Source organism: Heteronotia binoei, chromosome 9 (genome assembly GCF_032191835.1).
Source record: "Heteronotia binoei isolate CCM8104 ecotype False Entrance Well chromosome 9, APGP_CSIRO_Hbin_v1, whole genome shotgun sequence".
Taxonomy (NCBI): Eukaryota; Metazoa; Chordata; class Lepidosauria; order Squamata; family Gekkonidae; genus Heteronotia; species Heteronotia binoei.
This window is the reverse complement of record NC_083231.1, coordinates 13218818-13246434: the sequence shown is the minus strand read 5'-3', so window position 1 is coordinate 13246434 and position 27617 is coordinate 13218818. Positions and strand designations below refer to the sequence as shown.

Genomic DNA, 27617 nt, shown 5'->3' with positions numbered 1-27617 from the left:
ATTGAGATATTAGCTGAAGGCCATCCGGAAAAGCTCGGTCTTACAGGCCCTGCGGTTGAGATGGATTAGTCTTCCTCCCCTTTTTGCTATTCTGGAATGCAAATGTCCCCCATGTTCTGCTGCCACCAGATGGCTTGCTGCACATATCCTTCTGCAACTGTGATTCTGGAAGCTCCAGAAGAAAGGAAAGGAAAGATCCCCTGTGCAAGCACCAGTCGTTTCCGACTCTGGGGAGACGCTGCTTTCACAACATTTTCACGGCAGACCTTTTTACGGGGTGGTTTGCCCTTGCCTTCCCCGGTCATCTACACTTTCCCCCCAGCAAGCTGGGTACTCATTTTACCAACCTCGGAAGGATGGAAGGCTGAGTCAACCTGGAGCCGGCTACCTGAACCAGCTTCCACTAGGGATCGAACTCGGGTCATGAGTAGAGGGCTCCGACTGCAGTACTGCAGCTTTACAACTCTGCGCCACGGGGCTCATTCCAGAAGAAAGCTGCATCTCAAAATGGATCCCCCCAATGGCCCTGATGTCACGGATCTACACAAGAGGCTATGGAAAGGGTGAGGAAAACAAATGTCTGGGTTTTGTTCTAATGATTTATGTTCTGTAAACAAAAAATTCATTATAAACAGAGAGTAGAAAAGCTCTCCCCCCCCCCCCGAATAAGTTCCCCAAAGGCTTTTTCCTCCAAGTCTGTCCTGAACCATGGTCCACTCTATTGCACTGTTGGTGAAAAAGCCAGTGACTTTGGGGAACAGAACAAACATTACGGAAAATTTAAAGTAACGACACTCTGAAATCATAATTAGCTTAAATTTATGTGCATCAGCCAAGTTTCTCCTTTGACTAACTCCCTGGAGACTTGTAGAAGAGAAGAAAAGGGCAAGAGACTAGGAGCACCTTAAAGACTAACCAAATTTGTGGCCAGGGATGAGCTTGGTGAGCAGCGAGTCACAAATTTGGTTAGGCTTTAAGGTGCTCCTACACCAGGGGTGTCAAACTCATTTGTTATGAGGGCCGGACGTGACATGAATGAGACCTTGTCGGGTTGGGCTATGTGTGTCGTAAAATGTAATGCCAGGTAGCAGAGATATTAACTTTATACGGGAAACAATCAAACACCAAGATTTTGAAAAGCTTAAAATAAAACATGCTTAACACATTAGCACCCGTTGGTCTTAAAGGTGCTTTCTTTGTCTCTCTCCCATGGGATCCAAGGAACTGGGCAAAGGAAGCTCTGTCTCTTTCCTTCCTTCCCCAGGGGGCCAGGAGGGAGAGAAGCTTCAGCCAAAAGAAGGAAGAGAGGCTTGGTTCAGTAGCTCTGCTATGTGATTGAGAGAGCCTGGGAGAGCAAGCTCCCCCTCACCCCTTCCTCCTCAAGGGAGGAGCCTCAGCGATTGGAAAAAATAGAGGCTTTGCTCGGTAGCTTGTTTGAGATTGAGCAAGCCTGGCAAAGTGAATTGTGATGCAGAGGGAAGCAAGAGAGAGAAGGAAGTAGATGGCAGCCAATTGCTTGGGGGCATGATAGGAGTCCTCCAGGGGCCCAATTTGGCCCTTGGGCAGCATGTTTGACACCCCTGTTCTAGATTCCTGATAGCTGGACCATAAGAAAGGCTGAGTGCAGAAAAATAGATGCTTTCGAGTTGTGGTGCTGGAGAAGAATCTTGAGAGTACCTTGGAATGCAAGATCAAATCAGTCAGTCCTAAAGGAAATCAACCCTGACTGTTCCATGGAAGGTCAGATGCTGAAGCTGAAGCTCAAATACTTTGGCCACCAAATGAGAAGGGAGCACTTGCTGGAGAAGACCCTGATGCTGGGAAAGACAGAAGGCAAAAGAAGAAGGGAACGGAAAAAGATGAGATGGCTGGACAGCATTACTGATGCAACTAACATGAATTTGAACAGACTTCGGAGGATGGTGGAAGACAGGAAGGCCTGGCGTGACTTGGTCCATGGGGCTGCAAAGAGCCGGACTCGACTGCGACTGAAGAACAACAGAAGACTCTTGGGCAGATTTCCCACTCACCTTACGCTGCCCTCACAATCCTCTTCTCACCAGGGCTTCCTTCCGATTTCACACTATCTGCCCCGGGGCTGCAGCTAGCATCGGCTTTTTCGCCCAGCTAAGAGAAACCTCTAAAAACCAATTTCTGTTTGCTCCACGAAAAGCCAATGCTAGCTACAGCCCCGGGGCAGATAGTGTGAAATTGGAAGGAAGCCCCGCTGAGAAGAGGAACGTGAGAGCAGCCTAAAGTGAGCGGGAAATCGGTCTTGCTCTTTTCTACAAACAGATTAACACGGTGACCCATCTTGATCTGTAGAACTGGTTTTTATACCCCCCTTTTCTCTATCTTAAGGACTCTCAAAGCAGTTTACAATCTCCTTCTCTTCCTCTCCGCACAACAAGGACCTTCTGAGGCAGGTGGGGCTGAGAGAGTTCTGAGAGGACTGTGGCTCGCCCCAGCAGGCTTCATATGGAGGAGAAGTGGGGGAATCGAACCTGGTTCTCCAGATGAGAGTGCTACTCTTCACCACTGCAACACACTGGCTGTGCTACCGAGCTGTTCTTTGAAACCAATGCCCTGAGCCCATTCTTGGGGAAGGGCAGAATACAAATTGCCGAAATAAAATAAAAATACATAAAAAACTTGTCAATAAGCAAGTCTTCTTTGTTATTTACACACAGCCCCTGCCTCTGTGACCTCTGTATTCTACTTGCTCGCTACAAAACTTACCTCATGGCAAGGAACCCCAAACTTTGCTATATTATTATTACCACCACCACCACCACCATCATCATCATTTCCAATTTATAGACCGCCCTTTCCCAAATGGGCTCTGGGTGGGTAACAACAGTCGATAATACAAGATTAAAATCAAATACATATCATAAAAGCAATATGACAATCTAAAAACAAACTCCAGTTCTGCAGTTGGTGGTATCAGTTGCCTCCACTCCTTCCATGCATCCCCCAGCTGGTGTAAGATAAATGGGTCAGCAGAGTTAAACCATCAGGGTTCCTGCAGCAGGGAGGCCGCAGAATAACAAAATGTCCGCCGCCTCAGTGGAATGCCTGGTGGAACAGCTCTGTCTTACAGGCCCTGCAGAACTGCAACAGTCCCTGCAAGGCGCTAATCTCAATCAATCAATCAACATTTTATTTATATCCCGCCCTCCCCGCCGAAGCAGGCTCAGGATGGCTAACAACATCAACATCATAATCTCCAATGGGAAATTGTTCCACCAGGTAGGGGCCAGGACAGAGGAGGCCCTGGCCCGGGATGAGGCTAAGTGGACTTCTTTCGGGCTAGGGATTCCCTAGATGTTGATCCATGAAGCGTTAGGCTCTCCGGGGGGGGGGGGGGGGGGGGTATACCTTGTGGAACATCCTGCAACTGAAGGAGAACTTACTGTCAAAAACAAACCTTGTCCTCCTAAAAATTGTGGCAGGAGCTTTCACCCAAAGGGTGATTAACATGTGGAATTCACTGTCACAGGAGGTGGTGGCGACTACAAGCATAGCCAGCTTCAAGAGGGGGTTGGATAAAAATATGGAGCAGAGGTCCATTGGTGGCTATTAGCCACAGTATGTATATATATATAATTTTTTTGGCCACTGTGTGACACAGTGTTAGACTGGATGGGCCACTGGCCTGATCCAACATGGCTTCTCTTATATTCTTATGTTCATGAGTCACTGCTGATTTCTTCAGGCGTCTGAAGAAGTTGGCAGTGACTCACGAAAGCGCCTCCCCTGCCACAAATGTTGTTAGTCTTTAAGGTGCTACTGGACTCTTACTCTTTTCTACTGCTGCAGTCAAACACGCCGACTCTTCGTGATCTGGTCCCCTCGGCTGGTAGCAAGGGCCTGTTGCAGGGGCTGCGCGAAATAGCATTCTGCCATATACAGCCAGTCATGGCACCATCCGTACTTCCACCTCATTCTTCTGCAGGCCTTTTGCACCCGAAAGACTGAGGTGCTCAAGTGCTGAGGCAGAAAAGGCAGGAGATGCACCAGGTTAGGCAACAGGCGATTCATAGGGATGCCATTCTAGGTGGAATCCCAGCTTATCTGCAGACTACAGAGATCAGTTCCCCTGGAGAAAATGAATGCTTTGGAGGGTGGATTCTGTGGCCTGGTACCCAATTGAGGTTTTTTCCCTCCCCAGGGTCCACCCCCAATCTGCAGGAATTTCCCAGCCTAATTCTACCTCTCGCATCTCCTGCTGGTCGACAACCCTAGGAATCCAGTTGTGGAAATCTCTCCTCTGTTTCCAAATGCACTGCAAGTAGAAAGCTAGCAAAGTGTGAGAGCAAGGGAGGAGCACATTGCTAGGCCACCCCCTTTGCTTGCTGTGCTGGTTTTCTACTTGCAAGGAGTTTCTTTAAAAACCAGGGAAGTGGTTCCAACAAACTGTGGGGTAGGGGTCAAGCCATCCTTTAGCAGGGTATTTGGAAAAGCAAAAAAAGGGGAGAGGGTGGACATATGTCCGGACCAGGGATGACCAAACTGTGGTTTGGGAGCCACATGTGGCTCTTTCACACATATTGTGTGGCTCTTGAGGCCCCCCCCCGGCTGGCTTGGAGAAGACATTTCTCTTTAAATCACTTCTCCAAGCCAAGCCAAGTCAGCCAGCAGCTTGTAGAATGCTTTAAAGTTGTTTTCTTTCCACCTCTCCATTTCCCATTTATTTTCCTTCCTTCCTCTCACAAAACATCTGACATTCATGTCTTGTGGCTCTCAAACATCTGATGCTGATTCTATGTGGCGCTTACATTAAGCAAGTTTGGCCGCCCCGATCCAGACTGACTACTTCCAACAAGCGATCCCTAGGACAAATCAAATTTTAAAGACCCCTGCCTCCCTCCTATTGAAGCTGTGATACCTGCCACTCACTAGGGATACTCCTATCCTCGAGAGACATGGAGTAAAAGGACAGGTCTTCTTGTGGATCAAAAACTGGCTAATTAATAGGAAGCAGAGAGTATAAATGGGCAGTCTTTGCAGTGGAGGACAGTAAGCAGTGGGGTTGCGAAGGGCTCAGTACTAGGTCCCATGCTCTTTAACTTGTTCATTAATGATTTGGAATTGGGAGTAAGCAGTGAAGTGGCCAAGTTTGCAGATGACACTAAATTGTTCAGGGTGGAGAGAACTAGAGAGGATTGTGAGGAACTCCAAAGGGATCTGTTGAGGCTGGGTGAGTGGGCGTCAACATGGCAGATGAGGTTCAATGTGGCCAAGTGCAAAGTAATGCACATTGGGGCCAAGAATCCCAACTACAAATACAAGTTGATGGGGTGTGAACTGGCAGAGACTGAGCAAGAGAAAAAGATCTTGGGGTCGTGGTAGATAACTCACTGAAAATGTCAAGTCAGTGTGCGATTGCAATAAAAAAAGGCCAACGCCATGCTGGGAATTATTAGGAAGGGAATTGAAAAGAAATCAGCCAGTATCATAATGCCCCTGTATAAATCAATGGTGTGGTCTCATTTGGAATACTGTGTGCAATTCTGGTCACCGCACCTCAAAAAGGATTTTATAGCGTTGGAAAGAGTGCAGAAAAGGAGGACTAGAATGATTAAAGGTTTGGAACACTTTCCCTATGAAGAAAGATTAAAACGGTTGGGGCTCTTCAGCTTGGAGAAACGTCAACTGCAGGGTGACATGATAGAGGTTTACAAGATTATGCATGGGATGGAGAAAGTAGAGAAAGAAGTACTTTTCTCCCTTTCTCACAATACAAGAACTCGTGGGCATTCGATGAAATTGCCGAGCAGTCAGGTTAAAACGGAGAGAAGGAAGTACTTCTTCACCCAAAGGGTGATTAACATGTGGAATTCACTGCCACAGGAGTGACACAGGAGTATAATTTTTTTGGCCACTGTGTGACACAGAGTGTTGGACTGGATGGGCCATTGGCCTGATCCAACATGGCTTCTCTCTGCCACCCCTCAAAAGAGGCCATTTTCAGTTTGTTTGTTTTTTTAAAGCCCAAAAGGGAACAGACACCAAAACAAGAGGGCATGTCCTCTAAAACGTGGACTTTTGGCAACCCTACCTTTAGGAACTGGAAGACGCCTACCTGAACCCTGGGTGCTGGTGGTAGGAAACCAAGGAACTTCCAAGGAAACACGCAGGGTGGGATGGGTCTCCAAGCCAGGGCCTGGCTTAGGGGTGGCCAAACTTGCTTAATGCAAGATGTTTGAGAGCTGCCAGACACAAACGTCAGAGGAAGGAAGGAAGGAAGGAAGGAAGGAAGGAAGGAAGGAAGGAAGGAAGGAAGGAAGGAAGGAAGGAAGGAAGGAAATTTTAATTTTTTTATCAATTTTAAAAAAATTCATCAATTTAAAATAATATTTAGATAGCAAACACTGACTTCCTTGGTCCCATCAGATGGTAGTAACGAATCTGCGCAGTAAGTAATTCTCTCTGCAATCTTTCTTGATCTCTCCTTGGCTACAATGTCCTCCTTGATTCCCTGAGGCCTCAGACTGGGGGCGGCCAGGCTTGCCTAACGTGAGAGCCACAGAGCCAGGGAGGGCGAGAGGGAGGGAGGCCAACAGTTGGGGAAGGAGAAGCGGAAAGGAAGCAACTTTAACTTGAAACGCATTCTCCGAGGCCCTGGCTGGCTGGCGCGGAGAAGCGACTTAAGGAGCCAACTGCCTTCTTCCAAGTCAGCCAACAGGGCTTGGGGGGGGGGGGCTTGGAAAGAGCCGCCCAAGCTGTGCGAAAGAGCCCCAGTTCGGCCACCCCTGGCCTGGCCTTTCCCGCCTGGCGGTGCACCTCTCCCTCCTCCTCCGCCTCTCCCTGCTGCCCCCCCCCCCCATCAGGTGTTGCCGGAGGCCTCCGTCGCCAAAGCTCGGGCCGTCTCCGGGCGACTGGAGCGAGGCGGCGGCGCAGGCTCCCGCCCCTGTCCCCTCCCTCTCCAGCGGCTCCGGCTGCGCGCAGGGCTGGGGGGGGGGGGGAAGGCGGCGGGCAAAGCGAGGCTCGGCGGCAGCAAGGGCAGGATCGGGCTCTCCAAGCGGCGGCCGGGCTGCCCGCCCCCCGCCCTCCCAACTTTGCCTCGGGGAGAGTTTGCCAAGGCAGAGGAGGAGAGCTCGGGAACCCGCACCGAAAGAGGCGCTCGGGGAAGGGGGGGGGGCGGCGGTGGATTTCGCGCTTCTTCCCCTCCACCTCCCGCCGCCGCTGTCGCCGGCGGCTCTCGGGCCATTTAACCTTCCCCAGCGCCGTCCAGCCCAGATCTCCAAGCTGTGCGGGCGCGCCAAGAGGAAGAAGCCGGTGCCGTTCGGGGCGCTCCGGGCTCGGCGAGCATGCGGCGGCTGCTGCTGCTGCTGCCCCTGCGCTAAAAAAGGCGGACGACGCCGGGTGGTCGCAATGCAGTTCGGGGCAGGCGGCGGCGGCGGCGGGAGCTGCAGAAGCGGCGGCGGCGGCGGCGAAAGCGAGCGGCTTCTTCCGAGCGGCGGCGGCGGCGGCGTCTAGCCGGGAGCGGGCGGAAGGCAGAGCGCACGGGGCGCGCCGGCACGGCATGCGGGGCTGAAGCTCTCGCGGCTGCTTTCTTCGGAGGAGGAGGAGGATCCGGGCTCGGCAGGGCTGCCGGGGCCTCGGCGTCCCTTCGGAGAGGAGGGCGGGCGGGGGAAAGGGGGCGACCGGCCGCGCCAGATCTCTCCCCCCCCCCCTCCACCCCACCCACCCCCCGGCGGGACCTGCTCCGCCCCGCGGCCGGGAGGGCTTGCCAAAGCCCCAGCCGACTTCGCCTGCGGAGGAACCCGGGCCTCGACGTCGCTTCGCCGCGGGATTTCGGACTTCGGGGGAAAGCCTCCAAACTTGCCGGGGAGACCGAAGGCGACGAGCGGCGGCGGGATCGTGTCCTTCCCCCCCCCGCCCCCGCCCCGTTCTTGGCCTCTCCACCTTTTTGCGCCTTTGCGCTTTTCGCCCCTCTCCGGGAAAGGGAAGGGGGGAGCCGCGCGTCGCCGCCTCGGACGGCTTGGGATCCTCGCCTCCCGCCAGCCCCGCCGCCCCGGCTCGGGTCTTCTCCTCGCCTCCCCAAGGACGGACCCCTAACGATGCGGCGGCCGGTGGCGCTGGCTTGGCTCTGCCTGGCGGCGCTCCGTCTCGGCGCGGTGGCGCCGCAGCCTTGCCCGGCTCCCTGCTCTTGCTCCGGCACCACGGTCGACTGTCACGGGCTGGCGCTGCGCGGCGTCCCCAGGAACGTCCCCCGCAACACCGAGAGGCTGTAAGTCGTCTTGCCCCCTTCCCCGGGGAACAGGTCGGGCACCGGGGCGGGGGGGGGGGACGCCTGGAACTGAAGGGGAGGGTCACCTCGGCCTGCCCAAAGATGGCACAGGCGGCCGCGTTGCGCACCCGCGGGAGATGCGCTTCTCTCTCTCTCTTGGCGACCTCCTGCAGAGCCGGATTTCTCTCTCCCTCCCCCCCCCCAGCCCCTCCACGGGCTCTCGATTCACCTTCTTTCCGAATGGCGCCGGCAGCCGGCCCTTGCTCGCCTCCGGAGCTTTTGCCTTCTCCTTGCCATTTTTTTAAATATTTTTTTCTTGCATGGCACCGGCGGTCGCAAGCGTTGCAAAAATGGCCAAAAAAAAAAAAAATTCCCTTTCTGCAGCCGCTCTCCACCCCCCCCCCCCGTGGCCGCCCGCTCCACCGCTTTCCCCGGGCTCGCTTTGCATCCGGCCGGGGGTCCCTCTTGAGCGGAGTTCGCGTGAGCCGGCTCACAGATTTTTAGCTGCCGGCTCACACCGTTTTGCCTGGCCTTAGGCAAAATGACCCCCGGGCCGCAATGGTTGATGCTGGTAACCACCCAACTTGAATGGCCGACAGCTCTCAACTTTAAGCCCAGGAGCTCACAACGTAGAATTTTTGCTCGCAGGGCTCTGCACCTTAGAGGGAACATTGCATCCGGCCTCTCCTTTTTTTAGGGGGTGACCCCCCCCCCCCCCGGAGGATCCCCTTGCCCTTGGAGTCGCCAAGGTCCTTCTTCGCTCTTTGGCTTCCTTAATTTTTCCCCCTTTTTTTAAAAAAAAGGCTCTCCTTGGAGCACCTCGCTGGGGCTGGGGGGGGGGGGAGGCGCTGATCTGGAAGCCTCCCCCCCCCCCCAGCTACAGACAAGCGGTGCCGGCCTGCCGGATTATTGATCTGGGGGAAAGCCCCCCACTGGCTCGCGCGCCCCTGCCCTGCAATTCTCATTAAGGGTTGTCGGGGAAATGTTAGGAGACATGAAAGCACCGAGCCATTAGTTCCAGCGCTTTGCTTCTCTCTCTCGCCCCCCCCCCCCCCAGGGAAACAGTAATAAGCAAAACACGCTGCGGCTTGGTAATTTGGGTCAGGAGGAGACCATGTGTGAGATGGTGCTTCCCCCCCCCAAGCTTCCTTCATCTCAATTTTTTTTTCTCCCCCCCCCTCCCCTCCCCTCCCCGCCACCCCTTCCCCCTTGCAATCGATGGAAAGCCATCCTGGGGGAATGGCCCTGATTAGAAAACTTTTGCAGACCAACCTAAAGGGGAGAAGAACCGGTTTCGTAACTTTTGGAGGCCTGGAGGGAGACCTCGCTCAAGAGGAACTCCAGACCCCTTGCCCCTGCCCCTTGAATTATTATTATTATTATTATTATTATTATTATTATTATTATTATTATTATTATTATTATTATTATTATTATTATTAATTGTATTTGATGAATCGCCTATCCTAGCCAGTGCCAGGCTCAGGGTGATGTACAACAGTAAATGTTTGCCTTTAAAATGACAATATATATATATATTTCTTGGCATGCACAGGGTTAAATTGTACTTGGATCTTGCAGGGAGGCCACTGAAATAACCAAGCAGAGGGTTTCCTAGAAGCAGGGATATGACAAACATTGCTTAAAGGATGATTTTTTTTTTCATTCCCTAAAAAGGAAAAATCCTCACTTTTTTGAAGTCCTCCTTTTATGATTTGTAATTTTTATGCGAGCCGCCGGAGTGGATTGTCACGTTGTTTGGACGTGACACTCTTGTGCAGACAGCTAGAAGCATCCCCAAACATTTCTTCCTGTCTGTTGCGGCTCGGTTTGGCAAACGCTCTCCCGTTAGCTGCACGAAATTTTGCGTGTGCTCGAATCCCTGAATTGTCCAGAAAGCTTAAAATGTTCAAGTGTAAAGAGGTTGTTCGAGTACTTACTTGAATGTTTATCACTTCCTTAAGTCAAGCAATCGACTTCCTCACTATTAAAATCTTACTTGAGTGATCTATTAGAGTTAAGGATGTTCTTCCAAAAGCATCTAAATGGTTTTTGTTGCTTTAAAAAGGGATCGTCATCAACATTTTTGCTAAAATTAAACTTTTTCTGCTTTACTTTTTTTTAAAAAATAATGCGATTCACTGAATTTAAGGGGGGGGGGGGAATCTGCGTAGATCACTTGAGATTCCTGTCTCTTCTCTTTGGTGGAAGTCCTGTTTCCTATTATATCTTTCCCAGATAACGTACATGGCAATTAGGGTTTGTTTCTGTGTGAAGCATGTAAACTTGTCTCAAGCCATGTGATCAAAGCGAAGTTGAGCTAATCTATTTGTCCCTTAGTTAACTGATAATGGCCAAAGATGGACAAGTTTAGATCCTGGACTAAAATGCCCGGATCAAGTAGCTAGTTACTGCTCAGATTCAGAGATAAGTTGTTTTTTATACTGTCACTATGATTTGCACGATATAGTTAAAAGTTTCCAGAATTAAACGAGGAAGTTGCCTTGTTAAAATAACACGTACGGGATTGTTGAGAGAGAATGCAGAATTTCAAGCATAGTGTTTTTAACTCCTAGATAGTTTTCTACATGGCAGGACAATTGAATTGTAGGAACTGACAGAAGTCTTGAGAAACCATGAGCACCGAAACTGTTCTGAGAAAGCTGTCAAAGACATTACAAGGCCCCTTCCTTGTTGGAGCTGTGGGGAAGCTGATAGCGGTTCTAGTCTGAAGGGGTATTTGCCAGACACATATGGGCCTGGGGAAATTCCCCTAATCTCAGTGGGCTCTGAAACTTTTTCTGAACTGATCACTGAGTAGCTGTGTTTTGATTCAGTGTACACTACTTATAAGCAAATTCAAACTTATCGGGGTAACATCTCGGAGTTATCCCCCTGCCCCCGTGGATTATACCAAAATGATCGATGAGGGTGGGTTGATACTTTTTTTGAGAGAGAGTGAGAGTGAAATGATTGTCATTTGGGGGAATTCGTACCAAAATAGATAGATACGTAATAAAAGTTTGGTTCCGACAAAACAGTTCAGGCTAAAGGCAAAGAGTATAGCCAGCGGTTGTGGGATGTTTAATTTTACTGCTTAACGTGTTATTTTTCTTAGGGATCTTAATGGAAATAATATCACAAGGATCACCAAGACTGATTTTGCTGGTCTCAGGCACCTCCGAGTCCTGTAAGTTGAGTTCTCAGTGTGCGTTTTTATCTGTTATTGCTGCATGCTGCAGATGTAAAGCCCTCTGCAAAATAACTTCTTTAACAAACAAGGTTAATTCTTTACTTAACCTCTGAAATAACAGCATCTAAACTTACACAGTATGAGAAAAAGCAGTCGGGCGATGACATAAAAATTTGGAAGGGTGCCACAGTGGCAATTCTGTGTTTTAGCCACTTGTGGCTTTATGCTTTTCCTCAAATCTATAAATACAGCAAACTATCTGCCCTTCGGAAAGCAAATAAACTTTAGCAAGCCTGATTTTTTTTTAAAAAAAAGAAGAGGATATTTTGTTTTGTTTTGTTTTTTTTAAAAAAAACTGACAGGAATAAATTGTTTGAATGTGCTGCAGTCATGGGGTTGTATGTGAAAATGCATTTTGAACTTAATTTTTGGCTTGGTGGTAAAAAGTAAAGGAAGAAGAAAAATGTTATTGGTATAACTCTATTTTTGTGTCAAGTTCGGATGACATTGATTTAAAATCCTAAATAGTTTTATTAGCCATAGATACATTCATTAATGTTTTGCTTTGGTAACATTTGTAGGTCTTTTTAAAAAGAGGGATTTTAAAAATCACACAGCTTAAAAAAATGGCAGAGTAGTGATCTCTGTTCTATAATAATAGGAAATGCTTGCAAATTGGGAACTAGCCGGCTAGTTTTGACCATTCCTTCCTTTAAAAATGAAGAACTGTGGATTTACTTTGAGCAAACATTTTCTCATTACCTCACTCGCTAAACAATCCATTATGAAATACATTTTAAGGTGACTTTAACTTGCCCCCCCCACCTCCGCGACTCGTAACAAAGTTGTAATGTTTTCTATGTGCTATGAAAACAGTAGCTTATTTCCTTGTTCCTTGGTTAAGGGGTTTATTTTGCTCACCTTTGACCTTTGAGTTCTTGAACAGGTTTAAAGTCTCATTTTTAAGAATGGAGTGGGTATTTCTCTCCCCCCCCAACCACCACCACATATGTCACAGTGGAGTGTAAGGTGACAGGTCTTAAACACATTAAATTGGATGTAAAGTCTCAGGCTAGAGTGAGAATTAGAGAGTTAATAAAGGGGAGGCTTCCCGGTTGCCAAAATGTAGTAATAACAGGTGTTAATCATTGTTTGATTACTGACTCCTTTAAAACTCTTTGCTTTCATTTGCAGTCAGCTCATGGAAAACAGGATTAGTACCATTGAGAGGGGAGCGTTCCAGGACCTGAAAGAGCTGGAGAGGCTGTAAGTGTTTTATTATTATTATTATTATTATTATTAATTCTAAAAAGTTGGTACGAAGCCCCCTCCCCTCCTTTTTCTGCTCTGCGTTAAACCACTTGGATTTGTTCACCCTCTTGGATTACTTCTTGGAGAGACAATAAAAATCAGCAGTTGGCTCTTGGTGTTATTTGCCGTGGGTGGAGAAGCTGAACCCAAAATGCTGGGTTAAAAAAAAAAAAAACTGACATAGGCTGCGATCACACACTCTAAATCAGGGGTGGCCAACGGTAGCTCTCCAGATGTTTTTTTGCCTACAACTCCTATCAGCCCCAGCCAGCATGGCCAATGGCTGGGGCTGATGGGAGTTGTAGGCAAAAAACATCTGGAGAGCTACCGTGGGCCACCCCTGCTCTAAATAATGCACTTTCAATCCCCTTTCAGTGCACTTTCTGACTGGATTTTACTGGGTGAACGGGCAAAATCCTGTTGGAAAGTGGGTTGAAAGTGCATTATTTCGTTTGTGTGATTGCAGCCATAGAGAAGCTAAGCTGCCAGTTGCAGCAGGATAAACGGGGGGGGGGGGGGAATTTCTGCAGACTCACAACCTTTCGTTGAATGTGCTCGCGTTGAAAATATGAGCTAAAGTGTGCCATTTGTTCCTCTACTGAAACTTTAATGGCGTTAATATTTGCCCCTCGTATGGATTTCTTATGCCTGGTGTGATGCATTAAGACAAAAAATTTGGGTAAGGTTAAAAATGGTTAGTTAAAGGCAATGTGAAGAGGCCTGAAAATCATGGGCCAGTCTAACAATATGCTAAAGTCTGCGGTGGGCGTTAAGAAGCCAATAAAAAGTTTCACGTCTGAAGGCCTGAGCAGTAAATGCTTAATTTTTTCTCATCTGTTGCATTCTATCCATGTCTTTTTAAAAAAAAAGTTTTATTTCTGTTGTGTGGGTATTGCGTTTTGCTGGCTCTCATAACTGCAGTATTATGCACTTGGGGGAATGTCCTTCGACACAGACCTGATTTTATGAATTTTCGGACATTTCGTTCTCAGTTGGTGTCGTTCCATGTTACACAGTTCTTGAGTATGTGTTCTAACCAGCGACATCAGCAAGTTCCTTTGCTTACACGGATCTCTTTTTTTTTTTGGGCAACTTTTAAGAAAAATCTTTTGCGAAGCTGAGTTAAAAACGAGAGCAGGGCGTCTGTTTTCTTCTCTTTCCCCCGTCCCCTCAAGTTTTCTTTCCGTGCATCGGAGGATTTTTAAATGTTGAAAGGCCTAAGGGCCATGGTAGGCAAAGCTATGAGAAATAGAAGGCTGAATTCCTGTTTCAGTTGCGCAGGGGGGGGAAAGGGGCATTAGGAGAAATGTCGTGGCCTATCAACTTCAATCGGAATGTGTTAATTTTAATTTTAGAGTCCTTGACCGCTTTTAACTTGTAAGTTGCTGTAATTGTAACAAGCCATTGAACCATAAGCTTCAATCATGTGCTGTTGTGAGCATTTCATGCTGCTGCTGCTGTTTGAGTGCTGTTTAAAGGTGCTTGTAAGACTGGATGTTTCATAAGAGTGGATTTTATGTATTTGGTGCATATCTGTTCGAGATCCATAATATGCTCCTTTGCTGAGCGCTCGAGCCCAGTCCAGTTTGCTCACACTTGCCTTGCTGCTGTGGTTAGCGGAAGATCTGTACTGTTGCTTATGACATCAGAATAGTTGGATCAAGTTTCCTAGCTTTTTGTCATGTTTTTGAACCAGGTGTGTGATTTCCTGCTGGCTTTAACGGGTGACGTTTGTCACTCACCCAAGGGTTGCCATTGGTTGAAGTTCTTGAGCCTCCAGTATCTTGTGCTCCAGTATCATGTCAATTCAGTAAATGTTGTCTGTTAGTACGCCGTCCTTGATTTCTGAAAACTGACTTTTCCAGAATGCATTTTTTCCCAAGGGACTTTTGTAAAGCTGAACTGTTCGTACATTTTAAGAGACCATTAAGACCCATACGTACATCAACATTATTTGGTGTAAGCAGGCCTCATTTTGAGCAGCAGCACACAGGAGTGGAGCTCCAGAACCTCTAAATTTAATTGTGCTCTTTCTTTCTTACACCGCCCCCCCCCCCGCCAATACTTGCTTGTGGGCTCCATTGTTCAAACTCCCTGTGAGAATTTTGCTGAGCTCAAATATTTAACAAACTTCCTAATATTTCCCCCCACAAAAAAAATGGGAAAAGAACCAAAATCGTATAAAGCAGACGGATGGAAATCTTCGTCATGCGACTGTGGTCACATAGGGGAAAGTCATTTTAAAAGTATAGGAATAAGATTTTATTATTATGACAATCAGGGCTCTTTTTCTTGCAGGAGCTCCTCTGCATATTAGGCCACGCTCCCCTGTTGTAGCCAGCCCTCCAAGAACTTAGAGGGCTCTTAGTACAGGGCCTACTGTAAGCTCCAGGATGATTGGCTACATGAGGGGGGGCGTGGCCTAATAGGCAGAGGAGCTCCTGTTAGAAAAAGAGTGCTGATGACCGTTCTAATTCAAGAAGTGTTTTGAGGTAGATGCTGAGCTGATCTAATTGAGTACACATTCTGGTGATGTCAGGGGTGTGTGGCGTATGCAAATGAGTTATGCAAATTGCGCTAATGAGCTCCAGAACCTCTTTTTGTACAAAATAACCCTTGGTGTAAACCAGTTGTTAAATGTTTGGTAGTAAACTTGCCTCATCAATTGCCTTGCTAATTGCAGGTGTTTGTAAGATTGGATGTTTGTAAGGTGGGGGTTGGGATTGTAACCTTGTGCCATACATTTCAAACACTCCTATACATTTGATTTATATTTAAACTATCTTTCCTTTCGGTGTTTATGAAAAACTTAATAGAAAATTGTGATTGGATTTATATAAAACAAATGATAGCTGGCCCGTAATTTGAAAGTTGCATGTGAAGAAAGAGGGGTTAGGTGTGAAACAAAGTAAAAAGGGGTGTGCGTATGATGAACTTTTCCCCCGCAGCCCATCTCTTGGAAGTTATTTTGTCCCTGGCTAGGTTCTGATACTAGGGTTGCCAATCCCCAGGTGGGGGCAGGGGATCCCCTGGTTTGGAGAGCCTCCCACCGCTTCAGGGTCGTCAGAAAGCGGGGGGAGGGGAGGGAAATGTCTGCTGGGAACTCTATTATTCCCTATGGAGATTTATTCCCATAGAAAATCATGGAGAATTGATCCGCGGGTATCTGGGGCTCTGTGAGTGCTGTTTTTTGGGGTATAGGCACCAAATTTTCAGTATAGCATCAAGTGCCACTCCCCAAAATACCCTCCAAGTTTCAAAAAGATTGGACCAGGGGGACCAATTCTATGAGCCCCAAAAGAAGATGCCCTATCCTTCATTATTTCCTATGGAAGGAAGGAATTGAAAAGGTGTGCCGTCCCTTTAAATGTGATGGCCAGTACTCCCTTTGGAGTTCAATTATGCTTGTCACAGCCTTGATCTCGGCTCCACCCCTAATGTCTCCTGGCTCCACCCCCAAAGTCTCCTGGTTCCACCCCCAAAGTCCCCAGATATTTCTTGAATTGGACTTGGCAACCCTATCTGATACTGGAAGAGCGCCCAGCTGGGAATCCTCCCAGAACAAAAAGCCCTAGTGCTACTTTAGTTCTTCCGTAGAACAGAGTTTGAGTCCGGTGGGTGGCACCTTTAAGACCAACAAGCTCGAGAGTCATGGAATGAAAGGACAGGTCCTCTTTTGGATCGAAAGCTGGCTAATTAATAGGAAGCAGAGAGTGAGTATAAATGGGCAGTCTTCGCAATGGAGGACGGTAAACAGTGGGGTGCCGCAGGGCTCAGTACTGTGTCCCATGCTCTTTAACTTGTTCAATGAAATTGCTGAGCAGTCAGGTTAAAACGGATAAAAGGAAGTACTTCTTCACCCAAAGAGTGATTAACATGTGGAATTCACTGCCACAGGAGGTGGTGGCGGCTACAAGCACAGACAGCTTTAAGGGGGGATTAGGTAAAAATATGGAGCAGAGGTCCATCAGTGGCTATTAGCCACAGTGTGTGCATGTGTGTACTCATGCACATATATTGGCCACTGTGTGACACAGAGTGTTGGACTGGATGAGCCATTGGCCTGATCCAACATGGCTTCTCTTATGTTCTTAACAAAGTTTAATTCTGGGTATAAGCTTTCACGTGCATGCACACTTCTTCACACGAAAGCCAGAATTAAACTTTTTTGATCTTAAAGGTGCCATTGGACTCTAATGTTTTTTGTATTGCTTTTAGGCCAATATGACTACCCTCTTGCATCTTCGTTCCTCTGTGTCACACACTGGCTTTACATGTTTGTTGTGAGGTATCTGGCCTTTGTTTACCGAGGCAGGTTTGTTGTCACTTCATTTAGTTTGGCTCTAGGGGTAGAACTTTCCAGGGCTTTTCATGTAGCAGGAACTCCTTTGCATATTAGGCCACACCCCATTGATGTATCCAGTCCTCCTGGAGCTTACAGTAGACCATGTACTAAGAACCCTGTAAACTCTTGGAGGGTTGGCTATATCAGAGGTGTGTGGCCTAATATGCAAAGGAGCTCCTGCTACAAAAAAGCCCCGGAACTGACGCATCAGAAAGCACTGCCCTTTCCCCTCTCTTAAAAACCAGCCTCTTTGAAAGTATGGATGCACATGCTTTTGTGTAACTTTGGAGGGTATTTTTTTTGGGGGGGGGGCGGGTTGGAGCTGCCCAGCGCCTCCAGTAAAAAGGCTCAGAAGTTGTTCGAAGAATCAGGGTCAGCTGTCTTAACGGTTGAGATTTTTTTCCTACCTGCATTACACTGGCAATGTCACAGGTTTCTTTTTAGTGCAAGGTTCACATTAAGAGCCCCGTAGCGCAGAGTGTTAAAGCTGCAGTACTCTGCTCATGACCTGAGTTCGATCCCCGGTGGAAGCTGGGTTTTCAGGTAACCAGCTCGAGGTTGACTCTGCCTTCTATCCTTCTGAGGTCGGTAAAATGAGTATACAGCTTGCTGGGGGGGAAGCGTAGATGACTGGGGAAGGCAATGGCAAACCACCCCGTAAAAAGTCTGCCATGAAAACGTTGCGAAAGCAACGTCACCCCAGAGTCGGAAACGACTGGTGCTTGCATAGGGGACCTTTCCTTTCCTCAAATTAGGCGTTCCATTGTGAAAAAAGGGATTATAATTTTGAATGAAACCTTTGTAGGATCTTTAAAAACCACCCCCAACTGTTGGCTCCGAGCAGATATTTCATATTTGGACGAAACCCTGAAATGCCTCTTGGCTGTTACTGTGCCCATCTGATAGAGGCGTGTTTGTTGTCAGGCAGCCAATTCACCTTTGGGGGATTCTGGAATTCAACAGTATTTCCTAAGAAATCCGCTGATGCGCTCATCAGACATTTCCTTTGTCACGCACATGGCATAACAACTGCTTTAGTGTTCACATGTAGAATATTTGCATATTGTGCTGCAAATTTTTTTAAAAGCAGGCTAGTTTCAGTGACATTCCATTAGACGTATTAATTGCCACGGTAGAGTGAATACTGGTGGCTCTAAAACGTTCTGTGGTCCATGAGATTAGATTGGGGTGGCCAAACTTATTATTTATTTATTTCTGTGGCTTTGTATTCTGCTCTTTCCCAGAAGGGCTCAGGGCGTATTCCAACATATCATACAGTTAAAAACCAACAATACATCAATAAATAAACAGTAAAACAGTTAAACAATTAAAACATTAAAAGTTAAAGACAATGGACAGTTAAGCCAATAGGTAAATTAAGACAGCGTGGATAAGGAAGACACTTAATTTAGGTGCCCGAAGATGCCAGCTATATCGGCCCGATTTCCTGCAATCCAGGTGGTAGTCAGTGTTGGGAGGCTAGTTAGCTGGTATAACCAAATAAGGACGCCTGCCCGCCTCAGCCAGCTTAACGTAAGAGCCGCGTAGAATAAACGTCAGATGTTTGAGAGCCACGAGACATAAATATCGGATGTTTTGAGAGCTGTACGACATGAAGGGAGGGAGGAAAGCAAATAGATGGGGGGGAGGTGGAAAGAAAGCAACTTTAACTTTAAATGCCTTTTCCAAGCTGTCGGCTGGCTTGGAGAAGTGATTTAAAGAGACAATTGCCTTCTTCAAGCCGGCTGACGGGGCAGTGGGGGCTTGGAGAGCCGCACAATATGTGTGAAAGAGCCACGTGTGTCTCCCGAGCCACAGTTTGGTCAACCTTGGATTAGACTCTTTATGATCCTGCTGTACATCACATAGGTAAATGGTATTTTGATCTGATCCTATGTTCTCTTAGTAGCAGCAAACATACGTCTAGAAGCAGAGTGAATGTCGTAATTCTTATAGCATGCCCAGGCCCAGCCCTTGGGGTCATAGCACCCTAGGCAGACTCAGGTGCCACGACCCCCGCTTCCTCCTCCCCCCCCCCCCAGGTCTTTTTAAATGCCTGGAACTGGGTGGTGTAGTGCCAGGCTCCAGGCTATCTAAAGGCCCTCCCCCCCGTCGATCAGCTGATCGACGGTAAAACTGCGCGGCGTGCAGTCAATGCCTGGGCAGGCAATGAAGCCTGAAAGGGCAGCCTCAGTGCTGCCGCTGCCTCCTCCCCACTTCCTGGATGCCTCCTCCCCACTTCTTCCACTCTGCAACCATTCCTCTGGGTCAGGTGCTTCTCACCTCAATAAAAGGTAATAACTTTGCATATGTGGAAGTTCCCAGGGCTGGAAGAGTGTGGGGAGGACCACCGAATACTGGACAAATAAAGGTAAAGGTAGTCCCCGGTGCAAGCACCAGTCATTTCTGACTCTGGGATGACGTCGCATCACGATGTTTTCACGGCAGACTTTTTTAATGGGGTGGTTTGCCATTGCCTTCCCCAGTCATCGATGCTCCCCCCCCCCCACCAGCAAGCTGGGTACTCGTTTTCCCGACCTCGGAAGGCTGAGTCAACCTGGAGCCGGCTACCTGAACCCAGCTTCCGCCAGGATCGAACTCAGGTCGTGAGCAGAGCTTGGACTGCAATACTGCAGCTTTACCACTCTGCGCCATGGGGCTCTTACTGGACAAATAGAGCAGCACAAATGGAAGAAATACTTAGGATTCAAGTCAGAAAATGCACACTACACAGCTTGAAGCTATATTTATGAAATTATAGAACAGAGGTGGCCAAACTGCAGCTTGGGAGCCACATGTGGCTCTTTCACACATATTGTGTGGCTCTCCAAGCCCCAGCCATCCCATTGGCTGCATTGGAGAAGGCGTTTCTCTCCTTAAATCACTTCTCCAAGCCAAGCCAGCTGATGGCTTGGAAAATGCATTTTACAGAAGTTGCTTTCTTTCCACTTCTTTCTCTCTCTCTTTCCTTCCTTCCTTCCTTCCTTCCTTCCTTCCTTCCTTCCTTCCTTCCTTCCTTCCTTCCTTCCTTCCTTCCTTCCTTCCTTCCTTCCTTCCTTCCTTCCTCCCTCCCTCCCTCCCTGCTTCCCTTCCCTTCCTTTCCCGTCTTGCAGCCGTCAAACATCTAACATTTATTCTGTGTGGCTCTTACGTTAACCGAGTTTGGCCACCTCTGTTTTAGAAGAAGGAGGGATTTACACCCCGCCCTTTACTCGCCGTCTCAGAGTGGCTTACAATCTCCTTGCCCTTCCCCTTTTCACAACAGACACCCTGTGAGGTATGTGGGGCTGAGAGAGCTCTTCTGAGAACTGCTCTTGAGAGAACAGCTCTGAGGGAACTGTGATTGACCTAAGGTCATACCAGCATGTGTGTAGAGGGACGATGGAGGGACAATGGCTCAGTGGTAGAGCATCTGCTTGGGAAGCAGAAGGTCCCAGGTTCAATCCCTGGCATCTCCAAAAAAGGGTCCAGGCAAATAGGTGTGAAAAACCTCAGCTTGAGACCCTGGAGAGCCGCTGCCAGTCTGAGAAGACAATGCTGACTTTGATGGACCCAGGGTCTGATTCAGTATAAGGCAGCTTCATATGTTCATATGTAGAGGGGAGTCAAACGTGGATCTCCCAGAGTCCACACACTTAACCACTACATCAGACTGGCTCTCTATAGATGCTGGAAGCCCCATCGTAAGAGCTCCCTGGCCATTCCCTGGAGAGGGAAAAAAATGACAAGCATCCCTACACAAGACGCAGACTGTGGGGGGTATTTGTGGGGTGTTCCAGGGTGGACAGGACATCGTGTGCGGTGCCCCTGATGCGATGACATCACCTGGAAGTGACATCATCATCACATTGGGGACACCGTACAATGTCACTGTTTGGGGGTGGGGTTTTTCCTGCCAGCCAGCTGGCCTGTGGCAGGTCGAAGCCCCCCAAAGCGGGAGAACCTCTGCTGGCACTTGGGGGGCTGGCAGCTCTAGCAACAAGATACATGCTGGTCACAAGCACTGCTGGTCTTGCCATGGGGCTCTGTAGGTGGTTTGGATTGTACAAGGAATGATGTCCTTCTTGCTCTCAGTTTGGCGTTTCGGTTAAGAGTAGTGGACTCTAATCTGGAGAACCGGGTTTGGTTCCTCACTCCCTCCACGTGCAGCTGCTGAAGTGACCTTGACTCAGTCATAAGTTGTCTTAGAGCAGCTCTCTCAGCTCCACCTATCTCACAGGGTGTCTGTTGTGGAGGGAGGAAGGAAAGGTGCTTGTAAGCTGCTCCAAGGTGCCTTCGGGTGTTGAAGGGTGGGATATAAGACCAACTCTTCTTCTCCCACCCTGCTGGATGGCTGCCGGTTCAGAAAGAGACATGGAAAATACCAAGTAATGTCCTAGACCAGGGGCGTTGAACTCATTTGTTATGAGAACTGGATCTGACATAAATGAGATTTCATTGGGCCAGGCCACGTCGAGTTCAGCTGAGCCATGTTGGGCCGGGCCATATTTGTACCTGTTTAAGATTAGGTAGCAGAGACACAGGTAAACATAATTAAATATTTTTTTTAAAAAAAAAAACTTAAAACATTAGCGCTCGTTGGTCTTAAAGGTGCTCTCTTTGTATTTCTCCCATGGGATCCGGGAAACTGAGCAAAGCAAGCTCTGGCTCTTTCCTTCCTTTTCTAGGGGACCAGGAGGGAGAAGAGCCTCAGCCAAGAGAAGGAAGAGATGCTTGGCTCAGTAGCTCTGCTGTGTGATTGAGAGAACCTGGGAAAACAAACTCTGCCTCCCCCCCTTCCTCCCCAAGGGAGGAGCCTCAGCCAATGGAGAAAACAGAGGTTTTGCTCTGTAGCTCCTGGGCAGTTGAGCAAGCTTTGCAAAGCAAGCTGTTATGCAGAAGGAAGCAAGATATAGGGAGAAGGAAGCAGATGACAGCCAGTTGCTCGGGAGCCTGATAGGAGTCCTCCGGGGGCCTGATTCGGCTCCGGGACCACATGTTTGACACCCCTGTCCTCGACTGGCAGTGAAATGAAAATGACCATACTAGAGTTCTGTGTGTGCAGATCTGGGAGATCTGTGGTTCCCCCTGTCTGGTAGGCTGCAGCTTTGAGGAACATAATATAGCCATTAAGCCAATACCTTGTCATTTCTTGTGGGGAGCTGCACCAGAAACGTTTCTGCTGGAGCTGCTGCATGGAGCTCCGTTTCTGCAAAGTCAAATGCAGCATGCTTGTTCGGCCAAGGAGGTGCTTGGGGAAGGCTGTGGCTCAGGTGAACGACCCTCCGCTTTTGGATGCAGAAGGTTCCAGGTTCAATCCCTAGCATCTCCAGTTTTCAATATGTTGCCGTTCCTCCACTGGAAGATGGCTGAAGGTATTTTGCAGGCTCTGCTCCTGAAGGTCTGTTTGTTCCCATTTCCTTCTCTATATCTGTCTCAGTCTTTCTCAAGGGTGTTATTTTATCTATCTGTTGCAAGAGGGAGTGGTATAAATGTTGATTATAACCTGTCTTCTGGTCTAAAAGGGATTTCTGGATCAGTTAATGGCATTCTACCGTCTTTTCTGCCCTCTTCTGTAAAAGTGCTTATTCTGACTTTGATATCTCCACTTAAAAGCAGAAAAATAGGTGACGGAGCTCGTTAGCATAACTCATTAGCATATGCCCCCCCCAAGCAACCCGATGCAATAAAGGAGAACCCTGGGCTAGTGAGGCCTGCTTGGGCTGGCTAGAGATCCAGCCAGCCCAAGCAGGCCTCGCTCACCTGGGGCTCTTCTGAGCTGTCCTCCACAGTTAAAAGGCCAGCAAGCCACCCACTGCCCAAAATCACATAAGAAGTGGAGAAAGGGTTCTCCGGGGATTAATGAGGGCTGCTGGGGCCATGGCAAAGCCCCTGGTGACTGACCGGCTGCCAACTCTCCTAACCCAGGGATTGTTACACCGCTGAAATCTACTATTCAATAGACAAGGTAGATGGGGAGGAGGAGGGGAACCCCTCAGAAAGGTTCAGGAGCTGTGCTTCTGTGAGCTCCTGCTGAATCTGAGGCCTTGTTAAAAGAACCAGGAGATAGATGATGCACAAGACTTGAGATACTGGTGAGCTGCTGCCAGTCTGAGTAGATGATACTGACCATGATAAGGCAGCTTCACATGCTTTCCTGTGCGATTATCACACAGCAGAGCGGCGGCGACGGTAGGAGACCATTGCAGAGGTCTTGGTTTAAAGGTGGGACGATTTCCTCCTTACTTGTGTGAGGAGCATTGACTTGGACCCCTCTTCTTTGGGGGAGTGGCTTGCCTGAGTTGAGAGACATCAGTGTACCTGTAAGGGTTCGAACCGGAGCAGCGTTAGGAAAATGCAGCTGCTTTTGCTTGCTCCCTCTTATGTTCAGTGTCTTTTCAATGCATTTCCTACTGCCAAAGGGCAAAGCTGTGCTCCAAGTGTGCACAGCCTGGGAGTGCCCTGTTATCTGGGAGCCTTGGCTGGAGGTTATGTAGTGTTGGGGATGGGGTAGGTATTCCATGTCTGGATTAGGGATGGGCACAGAATGCGAAAATGGTGGTTAGTTTCATTTCTTGGTTCACTGGGTCACTTGATTTGGTGCTTCAGTCCGTGTTTTTTTAATTTCCCGAACAATTCGTGGTTCATTGGTTCGTTCAGGAAGACGTGGAATGGCCCCCAAGAGGGCTAGAAAGTGCAGGCACGCCATGACGTGCCCAGTGTGATGACATCACCCAGAAGTGATGTTATCATGCCAGGCAATTGCTGGAGGGGACGCTCTATAATTTTTTTTTTGGCGGGGAGGGACTCTGTGATAACCATGGAGTTTTCCCCCCGAGTGATAGAGCATCCCCCAGCGGTGTGCCTGGTGCGATAACGTCACTTCCGGATGATGTCATCATGCCAGACACATCACTGCGTGCGAGGGGGATCCCCTGCCGATGACAACACAGATGAACCGCCCCCCAAACAGACCGTTTTGTTTTAATTTTGTGCGCAGCGCCATTTCCTGAACTGATTCGGAACGAACCACAAATCAGCCATTTTTAGCATAAATCACAGTTCGTGCTTCGATTTGTGCCAACACATATTCAATTTGTTCCAACACGATTTTGTTTTTCTTGGGGGGGGGGGAAGCTCCAAGTGTCTGGATGCATTGAGTGTGCCTGACTGCTGGGAAAGAGGTATGATTGGTTGTGGACTTAGCATCCTAAGTTATACCAGTCCTTTGTAGTGCATGTGTGTGTGTTGGGGGGGGGGGGAGCACTTAGAATTTCCCCTTCCCAAGGCTCCTATAGGCCTTGCTGTGGGTTTTGTGGAGGTAACTTTATACCAGTGTTGGGTTGGGGTAGAGAGATCTTGAGAGATGATGACCCTGGCACCTCCCAATAATATGCCAGCATACTAGCGATTCTGCCAGTTTAAGCCTAGGATGCAACTGTTTAGGGCAGGGGGCCAAATCAGGCCCCCAGAGGGCTCCTATCAGGCCCCCGACCAACCGTCTGTCATCTGCTTCCTTCTCTCTCTTGCTTCCTTCTGCATAACAGCTTGCTTTGCAAGGCTTGCTCAATTGCACAGGAGCTACAGAACTAAACCTCTATGTTCTCCATTGGCTGAGGCTCCTCGCTTGTGAAAGAAGGCAGAGCTTGTTTTTCCAGGCTCTCTCAATCGCGCAGCAGAGCTACTGAGCTATGTTCTTTCTGTTGGCTGAGGATCCTCCCCCTCCTGGGGAAGGAAGGAAAGAGCCAGAACTTCCTTTGCCCTGGATCCCATGAAAGACAAAGAAAGCATCTTCAAGACCAATGAGCGCTAAGATTTTAAGCATGTTTTGAGGGTTTTTTTTTTAAAAAAAATCTTTAATTGTGCTTGTGTCCTTTATAAAGTTTACATCTCTGCTACATGGCCCGGCCCAACAAGGTCTAATTTATATCAGATCCAGCCCTCATAACAAATGAGTTTTACACCCCTCGTTTAGCGCTTGGTCACCATCCTCAGTGGATGGAGTTAAAGGGTTGCCACTGGACTCCAACTTTGCTCAGCAAGGAATATGCTGTTCCAAAGAGCATGGAGTTGCTACGCGGCGAAGTTCTTTTCCCAGATGGCAGAACAGAAGTCATTAATAATATATTAGGCAAAAGGAAATGCGTTTTATTCTCTGGACTTAGAAACATTCTCTTGAAATGAAAGAAATATTTCAAAAACCGAAACATCTGCTGACTGGAAGTGATTGTGGGCTCGGTGTGAACACTATGAGCAATAACTGCTCCTTCAACAGCCTCTGATGTTTTGGGAAAATGGGAAGAAATCCACCCTCATGGCCACCTCCACCTCCAGTGTTACAGATTATGGTATCAGAGATTATGGATAAATTGGACATTGTTAACTGGTTTTCAATTACATATTTGTTGTATTTTATTTAAGTTGTGAGCCACTCTAAGCCCACCAAGGTATAGGGCGGAATATATGTGCAATAAATAAGAAGATGAGTTTGCAGAAGTTGCACAAACATTTTCTAACCATTGCAAAAGGATCTCCATTATGCTAGCGGATATCTACATTATGCTAACAAATATATGTATTCTTTTACATATTAGAAAGCACTTGGAGGGCGTGGAGAGTGAAACAATATTTTATAATATTGTCTTAAATATTTCTATTTAGTCTAAAAATGAAAATATAATCTCTCCTCCCCCATTTTGTTTTTCTTGGGGGAAAAAAGCTCCAAGTGTTTGGAGGAAGAGGAAGAAAAATTCTGTGCTAGTTTTTTTGGTCTTTTTCCTGAGCCTTTCCATTTTGGACCATACAGAGCTAATCTTGGACCATACATAGGGAGCCAGTTTGGTGTAGTGATTAAGTGCATGGACTCTTATCTGGGGAAACCGAGTTTGATTCCCCACTCTTCCACTTGCAGCTGCTGGAATGGCCTTGGATCAGCCATAGCTCTGGCAGGAGTTATCCTTGAAAGGGCAGCTTCTGGGAGAGCTCTCTCAGCCCCAGCTACCTCACAAGGTGTCTGTTGTGCGGGAAGAAGATAAAGGAGATTGTACGCCACCCTGAGACTCTAATTCAGAGAAAAGGGCGGGGTATAAATCTACGGTTGTCGTCTTCTTCTTCTAGATGTGTTGTCGGGGGTGTAGCGGTTAGGGTTGTCAGATATTCTCCTGACCATTGGTGGGGGAGCTTGGGAAATAGGGTTGCCAGCTCTAGTTGGGAAATTCCTGGAGAACTGGGGGTGGAGCCAGGGACCCCAGTGGGATACAATGCCGCAGAACCCACCCTCCAAAGTATTCATTTTCTCCAGGGGAACTGATCCGTGTAGTCTGGAGGTGAGCTGTAATTCTGGGGGATCCCCAGGGCCCATCTATGCTATTGGGGAATGGGCGTAGAACTTGAATCCCAGTATACAGTGCTTTTTGTGTGGGTGTGGGTGTAGAAAAAGCCCAGCAGGAGCTTATTTGCATATTAGGCCACACCACCTGGCCTGGGAGCACGTGGCTGCTGTGTGGTGGGTTGGGTCATCTGGAGCCCTGGCCAGCTCAGGTGGAGCTCCACTCCTGTGGGCTCCGGCAGAAAAAAAAGCCCTGCCAGCATGCATCTAAACACCCACACATGACCGCTTGCCGTGTATGAAGCCTTAAAATGTTGTTCAGTCGCACAGCCGAGTCCAACTCTTTGCGACCCCATGGACCAAGTCACGCCAGGCCCTCCTGTCTTCCACCATCCTCCGAAGTCTGCTCAAATTCGTGTTCATTACATCAGTAATGCTGTCCAGCCATCTCATCTTTTGCTGTCCCCTTCTTCTTTTGCCTTCTGTCTTTCCAAGCATCAGGATCTTCTCCAGTGAGTGCTCCCTTCTCATTTGGTGGCCAGAGTATTTGAGCTTCAGCTTCCGCATTTGACCTTCTAGGGAACAGTCAGGGTTGATTTCCCTTAGGACTGACTGATTTTCTTGCAGTTCAAGGGACTCTCAAGAGTCTTCTCCAGCACCACAGTTCAGAAGCATCTATTCTTCTGCGCTCCGCATTCCTTATGGTCCATCTCTCACAGCCATACATTACTACTGGGAGTACCATCGCTTTGACTATAAATACTGCAATATAATTAAAATTATATAATAAAAATAAGCCATAAAATAAAAAGATAAAGGTGCTAGCACCAGTCGTTTCTGACTCTGGGGTGACGCTGCTTTCACAACGTTTTCACGGCAGACTTTTTACGGGGTGGTTTGCCATTGCCTTCCCCTCCTCTACACTTTTCCTCCAGCAAGCTGGGTACTCATTTTACCAATCTCAGAAGGATGGAAGGCTGAGTCAACCTGGAGCCGGCTACCTGAACCAGCTTCCGCTGGGATCGAACTCAGGTTGTGACTAGAGGGCTCCGACTGCAGTACTGCAGCTTTACCACTCTGCGCCACGGGGCTCTTAAGCCTTAAAATACTGCAATATAAATTGTACAACAAAGCCGGCAACCCCCCCCCCCCCACCCACCCCGCACATATAACTTTGGAATTCTATAGACCGCATTCCTACATTGCTTTACTGCCACCAGGG

General features: G+C 48.3%; 1 protein-coding gene across 10 annotated transcripts in view; it reads left to right on the top strand.

The window, feature by feature from the left end:
* The first annotated feature begins 8072 nt into the window (after positions 1–8072).
* The window catches only part of SLIT2 (slit guidance ligand 2), a 482157-nt gene continuing 462612 nt past the window's right edge, over positions 8073–27617 (top strand). For 5 of the 10 annotated variants that reach the window (XM_060246235.1, XM_060246233.1, XM_060246234.1 and 2 more), the window contains exons 1-3: positions 8073–8239; positions 11358–11429; positions 12627–12698. In XM_060246235.1, coding sequence (XP_060102218.1) covers positions 12634–12698 — 65 coding nt within the window. In that variant the 5' untranslated portion in view covers positions 8073–8239; positions 11358–11429; positions 12627–12633. The remainder of the gene's footprint in view (positions 8240–11357; positions 11430–12626; positions 12699–27617) is intronic. The other 5 variants (XM_060246230.1, XM_060246231.1, XM_060246228.1 and 2 more) reach the window with 2 other exon arrangements.